Below are 13,019 nucleotides of genomic sequence, written 5' to 3'. Positions count from 1 at the left end.
ATTATAGGCCAACACATCAGGAGACAAGGATTTGGGGCAAGAAATAGCGGCTTTAATTTGTAAAGCCAGCGGAGAAGATGGTAGACCAATGTCCTGGAGAACCATCATCCCAAGTCAGAATTCAGGCTCTTCTTATATTAAAAAGGGGAAGCGGGAATGCTTGGTTGTTGCGAACTTGGTGTATGAATTCTTTGTTGTTAGAATCCTTTGTTCTTGCAGCTCTTCACCTGGGTCAGATCCGTGTAAACCTCCAACAAGCAAATGTTATTTTCTATTCTGTATCTTGTTATCTTTATACGAATGGAAAAGTGATAATATCCTTCAAAGTCAGAGCCTTGAGAATAGGGTCTCCTGTATATTTCAGGATCTAGGCAACATTGTTTCACAAAAGGTGCAGAAACAGCAAGACTAAGCCTAGGAAACAGGGCACATGTTTAAAGTCAAAGGAACAGATCTAATATGGAGTCAGATTTGTTCTTTCCTATTTCAGTAGTGCCATGGAGAAGGCACTGTGGGCAGCTTTCTGTAGGGTCCTGGAGGCTTTCTCTCTCAGCCTCTGTGCGCCTCTATTGAAAACCCGTCATCGCTATCTGGCCTGCTGGAAAACCAGTCCGCCTGTTTTGCCCTGAAGTTGTGTTCTGTTTATAACTCATCTCTACTCCTTGGAAAACAACTCAATAAAAACTCAGTTGGTTTCCCACCAGCCCTGAGCAGGGGTGAGGGATAGCATGTTATTATTTTATTAAAAAATATATAAAAGAGTTTTAAAACAGCACTGGGCACATAGGAGAGAGACAATCAATGCTTCCTGGCTTAAATCGAAAATGATGACTCAGTGAGTCTATGGCTGCTGTATTTGCTGAGCTAGTTACTCCTTTGCTCCATTACACATTTATTTTAACTGAAAAAGAAATATATGCATATGGTTAAAAAAATTCAAACAGAGCAAAAAATACTCAAGTGAAAGAAGTTTTCCCTCATCCTCTGTTCTTACATGCCTCCCTGGAGATGCCAATGTTTACAATCCTTTGTGTGCTTTTCCAGATATGCTATGCAAGTTCCCACCAATGTATGTAAATTCCTTTAAAGTTTTACTTATTTTTAACTTTAAGGGATTTAAATCCTCAAGTGGCTTCTGCCACAGTAATAGAAAAGAAGAAATCTGACTCCATATTAGATCTGTTCCTTTGACTTTAACCCTGTGCTCTGTCTCCTAGGCTTCTTCTTGCTTGTAAAACAATGTTGCCTAGAGCCTAAAATATACAGGAGAGCCTATTCTGAAGGCTCTGACCTTTAAGGGTATTTAACACTTTTCCAATCATATAAAGATAACACGTTGCAGAATAGAAAATAACGTTTGTTTTGTTGGAGGTTTACAGGGATCTGACCCAGGGAGATAGCTGCAAGAACAAAGGATTCTAACAAGAAGGAATTCCTACACCAAGAAGTTTGCAAAAACCAAGCACATAGGAAAGCAGACTGAATTCTGACTTGGGGAGATGGTTTTCCAGGACATTAGTTTGCCATCTAGGTCTACAGAAACTTGCTATTCCATGCCCCAACACTTGGTCTCCCAACTTACTGGCCTGTCCTGCACTGAGGAGAATGAATTTGGACTCAATAACACTTCTACCTACCTAGCAAGTTGGACACTGGGACTGAGGGCAGCTCTCCCACACACAGGGGCCTACGGTGAGCCCTTGATTATTCCCCGAGGTTGGGGTGTGGTTTACCCAGGAGGGATGGGGACTCTACACCAACACTCAGGCAGTCTGCTCCTTCTGGGGCTCTGACATTTTACCTCCCGCTCCCTGCCAGCCCAACATTTGGGACAGTGGAGCTAAGGCAGAGATCGTGCCTGCCTGTTTCCCAGCGTGTAAAAGGGGAATATGTACTCTTCCCAAGGTAGTTCTGAGAAACAACACCTGCGGGTGCTTGGTTCCCTGAGCAACAGTAAACCTAGCTCCTTGTGGGGGCAACGGGTATGATACCCGTAGGGTTTCTGCAGAGACCTTAGCTGGAGGGCTGGGCCAGGGACGTAAAATATGAGCTGTGGGCAATGACGGGTAAGAGAAGGGTGTATAGGCAGGACTGCTGCCTCCTTCGGGGTGCCACAAGAGGTAAAACGCTTTCTCCCCATCTCTGTTACTCCCCTCCCAATTCCAGATAACTGCCTTCCCTCTGCTCCTCCTGTCCATGTGTCTCCCTCCACTTTTCCCCGCCTCCCCTCCTCCTCCCCTATTCTCCCTCCCTCGGTTCCCCTTCCCTCTCAGGACCCAGAGCGGATCGCTGGCCCTCCTGCGCATGCGCAGTTGCTGCCAGCTGGACCGCGGGTTGGAAGCTCCAGCTCCGAGCCGGGGATCGGCCCCAATGGCTTCTCAGCTCTGTCGCCCTGTAGGCCTTTGGCTACTGCCTGGGGCCGGGGCCTCTGGCTGTGGAAGTGCAAGGTGAGGGGATATCGGGAAAGGGGTGAGGCGGCTGCGGGAGGGCGGTCGGCGTGTCACAGCCCCCCAGGGCGCCAGTCAGCGTGTGTTCAGCTGGATTGCTCGGGCCAGACCCCTCTGCCCGCGCCACCTGCCCCGGCGCACCGGCCACAGCTGCCCAGGGCCAGGTGTGCCCCTGCCGCCTCTTGACCCAGCCGGGCTCCCCTCAGTCCGCGGCTGGCATCCGCTTCCCCTCTCCCGCCGGCGAGTCCTCCCCTCCCGGTCTTCCTCTCCTAGGCCGCCGACCCGTCCCCACCACTGGGCGGGCTGTGTCCCGGGCGGGCGGGGTCTGCACACCCGGACGGGGCGGGCGGCTTGGGCTGGGGCTGGGGCTGGCCTCCGAGCGGGGCTGCAGCCCGCGTCCCCCACCCCGCTCTCCCTGCCCCGCGACCCCGGGGCTGCCTTCCTCTCCCTTTCCCGATCCCTGAGGTCCAGATTAGCGGCGTGGGCGCTGCTCCCCAGGCTGAGAGCCCGCGGCTGTAACTCCCAGCTTCTCCTGGTGGAGTCGGGAAAAGGGAGCGGCAGTGCTGAGGGAGCTTCTGTCTCCTTGATCAGGATTTCTGCCCCAGGTAAGTACCTTGAACACTTTCAGGTGTTAGGATGGCGGTGCTTGTTGATGTCACATGTTTTTATACTGAGAGGGATTACAGTGGTGAAAGCAGGGCTTGGTTCAGTTAAAAATGAGCTGAAGGCATGAGGCTGTCTCATCCTCCATCATTCACTCTCCCAGGGTGAAACGTGAGACCGTCGATCTTAAAAAGATACTTATAGTCCGTAACTAGTCCAGCCCAGCTACTGTGTGTTAACAGGAACAGCACAACCTGAGGCGTTGGAGACCCAGGGACATTGCACTCCTAAAGAGCTCCTGGCAAAATCTGGTTTGTTTTGTTTTTTTTTGTTTGTTTGTTTTACTTAAATTGTGGGACAGACTAGTAGTATAGAGGGAAAAATAATTGGCAAGAAGGATTTTTTCATATAGCAGCTTTATTGTGATATTGTTCACACACCATGAAGTCCACCCACTTGAATGTTACAATTCAGCAGCTTTTAGCATATTCACATTTGTGCAACCATTATTATTCCAGAACGTTTTCATCACATCAGAAAGACCAGTTGAAATGCATGACCTATCCACCCCTTCCCAGTGGTGGTTCTAAAGAAGTTTCTTGGCTGTTCCTGACCATAAATTAACTTGTTACATTCCATGAAATATCTGGGAGGAATTCTAATCAGAATTGCAATGAATCTGTCTATCAAAGCAGGAAGAATTAATGTCTTTATGGCATAAACTTCTTCTACACATGAATATATCTGGGACCCTATCTTTTCATCTGTCCAGAGCCAGGCCTATGGGAAATCCTCATTAATTCTTGGGTTTGTGAATGATGAGATTCAATACATCATTAGATGGAACTGTAGCCTTTCACTGAAGAGAAAAGTAACCTCGTAGAAGCCAAGTGATTCTCTGATGGTTAGAATGAGAGACCGCCAGTGCTGGAGTATTCGAGTGGACTTGGTGCTTGCAGAGTTCTCCACCACCTACAGCTAAGGGGATTACCGTGTTCTTTTACTTTTTTTTTTATGGCGTTGCTTTTATTTTTACTTATTATATAAAATTATTTTTTATTGAAGTGTTGTAAATTTACCATGTTAGCTTCAGATGTACAGCAGAGATTCAGTTATAAGCTTATGCATATGTATATAAATGTCTTTCAGATTGTTTCTAGTACAACTCATTACAAGAAATTGAAAATAGTACCCTGTGCTATATAGTAGGTCCTTGTCATTTATTTTATATTTATTAATGTGTATCTGTTAATCCTCCCTTTCCTGCCTGCTAACAACAGTTTGCTTTCTATGTCCATGAGTCTATTTCTAGCAGCACCGTTTTTGCTAGCAATATATGCTGGTTGGCTCTTTTCTGTTTCCGTAGTTCCATCTTATGTGTGGGCGTTTTTCTTCTGGTGGGCCTGTGTGTGGTTTGCACACGTGATAATAGAGATCTGTATTTGGGAGAACTCCAGGCCTCGTGTAGTCCCTCGTATGGAGCGCCCACTGAACTGATGCTTGAACTTGGAAAAAAACAGTAAATGTTGGAATTTCCACTATGGTTGAGACTTCCAGGTTTCTATAACCTCTTTAGCCCACCTAAATTTTGGCTGCACCCAATACTGGATAATTTGGTGGAACTTCATGGTATGGTGGTGTAGAGACAGGGCCTTGTATGCTTCTTCTCTTTCCTTTTTCTAACAATCATTTTCCTGGGCCTTCCAGGTACTCCCCCAGAAGGGCCCAGGGCTGGCTTGGTGCTGCACTGAGGCAATATTTGTTAATAAGTCCCTTTCCTCATCTCTTCTGAGCCTCCATTTCCTTCTCTACACAATGAGGGCTTAGACTAGATAAGTGCTTTTCAGTTTCTTTTAAAGCCATGTTTCCTTTGAGAAACAGAAAATTCAAATCTCTCCTCCCATCACAACCCTTTAGATTTTGACACGTCCTCCAAGGAGTCACATAGCTCTTTGTGGTAAATTGATGTGATTGTGATTCCACGTGGCACAGAAAAGACTCTTCAGAGATTTATTGCAGGGAGAGGGCAGGAAAGGGGCAGTATGTCACACTTTCTTGTGTGAGCACTGGAGCAAAGGCTTGGGTTTAAATACAGTGTCTGATGTGGCATCTCTCTAATCTTGCACAATGTGATAAACCTCTATCCCTAGTTTCTTAATGTGTCAAGTTGGGGTGGTAATGTTTTAAGGCTTTTGTGAAACATTATACACATAAGCCATTTGTGTCTCGGTAGATACAAGACCTGCTAGAGAGTCGGAATTTCTTTAAAAATACATATATATTGTCCACATCACTCTGTCTGTGTGTATTTTGAAGTTCCTGGAGGGTGAGGGTTGAGTGTAATGTCCATCGTGGGACAGGTGGCCCATGGGTCTGTGTGCCTCAGATTGCCCCCTCCTCCCCAGTCCTCTTCCTCTCAGTCCAGGATGAAGTTCCCTAGTAGATTTACACACAGGTCTTGTGGAAATGGCTTTTCATTTTATTGTTTCACCAAGGAGGGTTGCCATCATGATCTCTGTGGTCAGGTTTTGGTGACCTGAAGGCTATGCAATTGGGGATTTCTATTTTATAAAAAGAAAAAAAATTACAAATACAAAATTAGACCTAGGTTGGTGGCAGGGGCTTTTGAAAGTGGGGACCATCAGCTTTTTTAGCTTCAGGTGCAGTGGCCTCTGGCCACGAGGACACATCCTCATGCTCTGAATTTGGAGGGACCAGTGGGTTCAGTGGGAATATTTACTGAGTGCATCTCATGGGCTGCGCATTCTCTTATTTGTACTGTGTGTTCCTTATTTGAGATGGTGAGCTGATTTAAACTCAATAGCCTCTTTAAAATAATAGACTTTTTATTTTTAGATGTAATGTAGATTCCCATGTAGTTGTAAGAGATAATATGGAGAGGGCCTATGGACTCTTTGCCCAATTTTCTTTAATAGTTCCATCTTGCAAAGTTGGGGTACTATTCATTCGTGACTCACTAACCCTTTTAGGTTTGTGTTATTGCCCTCATTTCTATTTGTGAATAAACTGGTGTTGAGAGAAGCACACAGGTCTGCCCAGGTCACCCACGTGGTTAGTGAAGATTTGGGTGGAACGTGGGCTTGGCATTTCCAAGCAGTACCATTATGATGGTCTGTGGCAGGGAGCAGCATTCACTTTGCTTGTTTATTCATTCATTCAACAAACATTTATTGAATAAACTCTGTGGGTCAGATGCTTTCATAGGGTTATCTGATTCTTCAGCAGTATGGAGAATCAGGTAATGTTTTCTTTTTCTTTTTTTTTTTTTAATATGAGAAAAATATTTCTGAGAGGTTATAATCTCCCCAAAGGAAAAATAGCTCATAAATGAGGGATAGTACATTTGTACAGTTCCTTCTTCTTATGCAAATGGTACCCTAGGCATTTTACATTTGCAAACTTCCATAATCCAGATATATTCTTGTAAGGCAAGTAGTTTTTTTTTTAATTGAAGTATAGTCAAGTTTACAATGTTGTGTCAATTGCAAGGTGGTTTTTTTTTGAATTTTGAATGGAGAAAATATTTTTTGAGGGGGTTAATTAAGTTTATTTATTTGTTTCATTTTTCTAAAATGAGGTACTGAGGATTGAGCCTAGGTCCTTGAACATGCTAAGCACGTGCTCTACCACTGAACTGTACCCTCCTCCCCAAAGCAAGTTTTCTTACCCATTATTCTGCACCTTAGGAGTTCAAATAAATTGGCGTTGAAATCCAGATATTTTGATCCTACTATGGTTCTTTGCATTATATCCTGCTGAGGGGTGGGGAAGCAGTTCCTTTATTCATTCATTTATTCAGCAGTTTTGAGCACCGACTTTGCATCAGGGCCTGCCTAGGTGCTTGGAAACAGAAAACAAGAAATGATCCTTTTCTGCAGGGGATGGAAGCCTAGACCAAAAGCTGGGTAATGTGATCTGAGCTTCAGTAGCCATGTGCAGACGCTGAGGACAAACTTATCCCCGATTTGCTTGGACTTCCCTTGCCTTCTGGCTGGTGCACACCAGGTCGCCGCATCCCAGTGAGGCCTGCAGCCCACAGCACAGTATGTACATCGATTTACCCTCCCTTCTCGGCAGCGCCTGCAACATGAACGCCCCTGACTACATGCAGTGCGCTGAGGACCACCAGACTCTCCCGATTGTGGTCCAACCCGTGGGGATCATCTTAGAGAATTTCTTTTGCATCTATAATGGAATCTCCTTGGTGAGCCAGATCAGACCGTGCGGCTCCCAGTGGGCACTCTGTATCTACTATAGGTATCTCTATGCGCCCGAGAATGGATGGAGTGACTTCCAGACCCACCGCAATGTCATGGGCCTTGTCACCATTACTGACTGCCTCTTGGCCAAGACCTTCTAGAAGCTCCACGCACAGAGGAGCTGTATGGCACCACGCTCTACGACTCTCAGCTCTTTGTCTTTGTGCTGTATGGGGAGGTGGCCGAGCAGCCGCACACCGACGTGGCCTTCAATCTACGAGGACTGCAGGGTGGTGGAGAAGAGGATCGACGACTTCACTGAGTCACTCTTCATCTTGCCCAAGTCCAAGTGGCTGGATGGGGACCCCGAAAATTCTGGGGAGAAGACCCCCCTCCTCTACATCCTATTTGAGAAGGAGGACTTCGTGGGACTGGACACAGACAGCAGGCAAGTCAACCTGAAGGCCGGGCCACCCTGGCTGTGTGACAGATTGCTTCCCTACATCCAGAATGGGATCATCAAGGAGGAGGGCTTTCTTGTAGCCAAGGCGGGAAGGAGGTGTAGCCCGCCGGTTTTCAGACGTTTAAAACTAAATCCGCCTTTGTTTCAGAGAGATCCTTTTAGGGTTAGTGTGGACACTTACTCCCCTCTTTCAGCCAGGACACTTGGGGGGACCCCTGGAGTTGCTGTCCAATAGAGTAGCCACAGCTACTGTTGTTAGTAGTGCTGGGGAGGAGGCCGGTCTGAGCTGAGATGTGCTGTAGGTCAAATGCACATCAGACGCTGAAACTTGTCTAGTAAAAAGAATATAAACTATCTTGTTACTTTCTATATTGATTACACGTCAAAATGATAGTATTTTACATACAGTAGAATAAGTAAGGTCTGTTCTTAAAATCAGTTACTTGGTTTTTTTTTTTGTTGTTACATTTTAAACGTGGCAACTGAGAAACATTATTTACATGACTCTCATTTCATTCCTGTTGGACAGCCTGTCCTGGGACAGTTTCATCCCTTTGCTTATAAATGAGACTCTGAATCCCGAGACGCAGAACGAGGTGCTGGTTGAGCTCAGGGTGGAGCCGATGTCTCCTGCCTCCCAGGCCCAGCACCAGCACGGCTCAGGCCCTCTCCCCTGCCTGACAGCCACCATGCCAAGTTAGGGCATCAGAAACACTGCCAGGGGCTTCCGAATTAGCTCCTTACGCAGGGAAAGGCATGTCACGGTGTATGGGACACAGCAGGGAAAAATTCGTCCTCACTTTGTCCCTGTGATTAGGTCAAAGACCCCACTCTGCCTTGGAAGTGCAGATGATCTCTTCTGGGCTGCCTAACCCCTCACCCTCTACTATGTTTCCCTGTATATCTTTCAAGCTGTCCCTCGGGCAGAAGAGGGTGAGACGTCTTTGCCGAGAGATGGTCCCCCTTTACTGGGGAGAGTGAGGTGAGCTGTGTCCCCCCGGCCTACGGCCTCGGGCCTTGAGTCTGGAGAGCGCTCATGGCGGTCCCACAGGTGACGGTCGGAGGACATGGCACGTGCTGCCGGGCCCGCTGTGCAGGAGGGGCTCTGTGATTCTCTGTGATTCTAAGGTCAGATTCTACTTTCTTGTTGTTGGTAAGATGGAGGAGAAGATGCCAGAGAATTGATAAAAAGAAAATCCACACCAGTCCTGTGAATGACAGACACAGGGGATCCGTGTCCCACCTGCGTGTGGTGCCTGGCAGGCTCTGGAATAATTTTCACTTCCTCCCCGGACATTCCTCTATGGCTTAAGGAAGGGGAGAGGCATGTCGTGGCCATGATCTGTACTTGTCCTCACAGGGCCCTGTGATCTACATGCCCACACTACACTTCTGCTCCTTGGAGATGAGGTGTCAGGTTTAGGAAACTGGGCACTGCTGAGGGCATAGCTGCCAGAACCGTGCTACACCAAGGCTGGCTCCGTTCACCTCACCTGTCACCTCCTGTTGAGTCCTAAGGCGTCATTCAAGGTAGGTGCATCGGTGCAATGAAAGCAGGGACCTCCTTCACCCCCTGGACAGACTGGTGGGTGATCAGTGGAAGCCTGGAGCCCTGCCCCAGCCCCACGCCAGTGCCTCCTATTTTGTCATAGGAGGCACTGGTGACATTTTTGCTCAGCAACTGCTTGGCTCTGATTCTGCAGAGCCAACAGAGAATGCCAGCTTGTTTTTGCCTTTTGAAGTCTGCCCTTGGGATTTGGCGGAGTAGCTGGATGTGTGCTTAGCCCATAGTGGTTGACACTGTCACCATTGTTTACCCAGAACCTCGTGTACCAGGCATGGCTGCCGGCATCAAAATACAGCAGCACATTAAACCTCCCTCCTGGTGGGTCTGTCTGTTCTGGTACCATAAGGGCTCAGCCAGCATCTGAACGTCAGTGAGATAACGTGGCCAGTGAGCTCGGGTCAAGCACTTTCTCCTCCAGTGACTTTTACTCCATTGTTGCTTTTACTATTACACAGTCATTAATTTTTTAAACAATGCTTTGGTTCAGGAGCAGAACCTAATTCTCCCCTGTTCCTCTTGGTGGGAGTGAGTAAAGTTGTCCAGCTTGAAATGCGACCACATTTTGTAGCTCAAAAGCTGTCTACACGCATCTAGGTGAAGTTTTGGTTTGGGGCGCTGACCACGTTGGGGTCCCCCGGCAGCATCGCTCCCCTCAGGCCCCTGCCTTCCCTGGATCAGGAGGTGAGGGTGGGTCTCACCGTCCCCGCGTCCCTGTCCTCATCACACTCACGTAATTTCTTGTAAATGCTGTCAAAGTCATTTTTGTTCTCGTGTGTTTCTAATTTTGGCTGTTCCTCTATTCCTTTTTCTATTTTCCTTTATCCCTTATACCACCCCGTGAGCATGTTGTTCGGTCTGAAAATGTGGGCTGTGCACACCCTGCATTGGAATAGCCAGATCGCCCTCTGTGCCGTCTCCATCGCTATAAAAAGCAAAAACTTAACAGTTGCCATGATTCGTATATTATCCTAGTCATCTTATTTTCTACTTTTTTGGAATTTTTGCTATGTTAGCACATCACCCACTGGAGTTTGATATATGTTAAAGTCCTTGCTTTGAGGAACCTATTAGTTCGTCCTTATATTTGGTAACAAATGCTCTCTTACTAATTTTGTTTATTTGTTTTGAAGAAGTGAGATGCGAATTGATTTAGGCGGCTGCTGAGGGATTTTTTTCATGGAGTATTTAAACTTGGAAAGTCAAAATCTGCAGCACCTTGCTTGATTCTGGCTTTTACACAAACGTGCTCGGCACACGGTTCCTGGCTGTCGCTGTGTGACGTGCGTGACGGCGCTTCCTGGCCGGCGGTCACTGGTGAGGAAGTGGCCGGCTCGGGGGTGAGCAGCTGCAGGGGACGCTGTTGGAGGAAGCAGTCACCGGTTTTTTGTTTTTTGGTTTTTTTTTTTGCATTCACCTTCCCAGTGCCATTTACTTTACTTTGCATTCATAGAGGGGCAGGAGCGGGCCTAAAACCATGCCACTCTTTTGTTCCCTTTATGAGACTGGTTTTTCTAAGTATCAGGAAAACATTGCCTTGTCCTAAGGAGCTGGTTCACTTGGATCTGGTGGACACAGGGACCCCTAAATGGGACCATAGCTTCCTCTCTGCTTCAGCCAGTGGGCATTCAGAGCCGGGTCTGTGGTTTGCCTCAGCAGCCGTGCAGGCCTCCCTGCACCGGCCTTTACTTTTACCCCTTTTTGGCAGTAAATAGCTGACTCTGTGTCTGTTGCAGCTGATGTCCACCACTGACGGCCGTGTGGTTATTTTGCGGTAGTGAGTCTCCAACACCCCTGTCAGCCGTGAAGGGACCTTGCATTCTCACCCCGACCCTGGTTCATCTCACCCAGGGAAAGGGCTTGGCCACCACCGTCATGCTGGACATGAGGCCTTGTTTCTCCTTTCATGCTCTGGTCCAAATGTGGACACTTCATCCTTCACTGACTTGGTCTCGCTTGAGACAGTCCAGACTTTCTGAAAGAGTCCATCACATTCTGGGGGGGAACAGAACAGAAGTAAGGGTCGCAAGTAGGAATCTAGGCTGTCTGGGTTGGCAAATGCAGGCTGGGATCTGTGATGGCCGGTCTGTGCCCTGGAAACTGGCCTTTCCCGTGGCTCCCGAGAGAAAAGGGGTCGGAGCGAGAAAAGACTTGCCTGGGTTCCTACCATCCTCATCTGCTCACTGACAGGAGTGTCAGCTAACTAGGAGCTCCCCCAGACCTCGGGCCCTTCAAACCTCAGATCACGGGAGATCCTTGAGTCCCTTCTTCTGGTCCTTCTTTGTGAGAATCCAGTGCCTTCTGAGGTGACTGGCAGCAGGAGATGCCTCCCCCTCCAGGGAACTCCCTTCGGAGGACTGTGACTCAGTGCACCTTGCTGTGAGCTTGTGGGTTTCCATCGTGCTCCCTGCAGAACCAGACTTGAGACTGGCTTAGCGACAGAAATAACAAGACTGATTCCAGGGCAGGGCCAGGTGGAGGGAACAGTGGAAATTGAATGTGACCTCAAACACCTAGGTGGGTGCTGGGGCTGTTACTAAAATGGGGAGCCTGGGAGGTACCTGCCAGGAATCGAAGTCTAGAGTAAATGGTGGACATAAGGCCTTTTTTTTTTGACATATGGCATTTTTAAGATGCCATTTGTCATCCAAGTTAGGACTTCCAAGAGGCACTCGTGTCTATGAGCCTGGGGCTCAGGTGAAGGAGCTGGACTAGAGATACACATTGGGATTCGTCATTCTTAGCTGGTGTTCACAGCCGTGCAAGTGGATCAGCTCATCTCAAGAGGTGCAGACTGTGTCTGAGGGGGGGCAGGGCTGTGTCTGGTTTGGAGGAAAGCCCGGACCATGCAGCTTTGGTGTGTCAGACAGCGGCGTTTGTGATTTTCAGAGCAATGGCATTTATCCTTAAGGTTCTGGGGGGTGGGCAGGCCCACCCAGGAAGAAATCTGAAGAGAGGGTTTTGGCCACGTGTGCGCGTCTTGGGACGATCCAGAGGCTGCAGGGTCCAGAAGGGGAAACTCCTCAGAAGCTGGAGTCGGAGTGGGGAGTTGGGAGAATGTAGTCACACTCTCCTGTGATGAAGGGAGGGAGGCCTAGGGAGTCCGCACCCTAGCGGACTCTCTTTCCCACGAACAAAAGGCAATCAGACAGAAGATTTGAGGTAAGAAGGGATGGGCGTTGGGAGAGGAGCCAACCTGGAGAACGGTGGTTGAACAATTCTTGAATAGTCTCCCTGAAACATAGAGTTAAAAAAACCCAGACTCTTAAGAATATTGATAGTGACTGGGGAGGAGGCAGTTGTTTTTCTGACCTCCTAAGGGTAAGGTATGTATCCGGGGATATACAGAAGAATCGGGCAGTCTGTTCCTGGGGCTTCACCCTTACCAGGGGGAACAGTGCAAGTTTAAAGGGGGAGAAGGGCAGCGGAGGGAAACTAGCCAGGCCCCGTGTCACGTACCAGTCGGCCGCCCTACTTGCGTGTTGCATTCACATCCATGCCTCCCAAGTGGGCGGTGGCAGCCCCGTTTTGAAGATTGGGAAGCCTCCTCAGAGGTTTAAGGAATTGGTTCATTTAGCAGCTAGTAAATGCTGTAGCAGGATTCCAGCAGGGCCTTGTCAGACTTCAAGGGCATGTTCTCTCTACTAATTCCGGTTGTACCTGAAATGGTGAAGTGAGTCAGTTTCGGAGCCTTTCAGAGAAAGTACGCTTTAAGTGCCTCA

At 48.1% G+C, this 13,019-nt stretch overlaps 1 protein-coding gene across 1 annotated transcript in view; it reads left to right on the top strand.

The window, feature by feature from the left end:
• The first annotated feature begins 1,352 nt into the window (after nucleotides 1-1,352).
• Nucleotides 1,353-13,019, top strand: part of LOC140695117 (uncharacterized) — a 31,837-nt gene continuing 20,170 nt past the window's right edge. Inside the window, exons 1-4 of the mRNA XM_072958022.1 lie at nucleotides 1,353-1,692; nucleotides 2,167-2,447; nucleotides 2,974-3,052; nucleotides 3,293-3,361. Of these exons, the coding sequence (XP_072814123.1) occupies nucleotides 1,500-1,692; nucleotides 2,167-2,447; nucleotides 2,974-3,052; nucleotides 3,293-3,361 (622 nt within the window). The 5' untranslated portion in view covers nucleotides 1,353-1,499. The remainder of the gene's footprint in view (nucleotides 1,693-2,166; nucleotides 2,448-2,973; nucleotides 3,053-3,292; nucleotides 3,362-13,019) is intronic.

The sequence above is a fragment of the Vicugna pacos genome, unplaced genomic scaffold (genome assembly GCF_048564905.1).
Source record: "Vicugna pacos unplaced genomic scaffold, VicPac4 scaffold_144, whole genome shotgun sequence".
Taxonomy (NCBI): Eukaryota; Metazoa; Chordata; class Mammalia; order Artiodactyla; family Camelidae; genus Vicugna; species Vicugna pacos.
The sequence above is the reverse complement of the archived record's forward strand: the minus strand, read 5'-3'. Positions and strand labels throughout refer to the sequence as shown.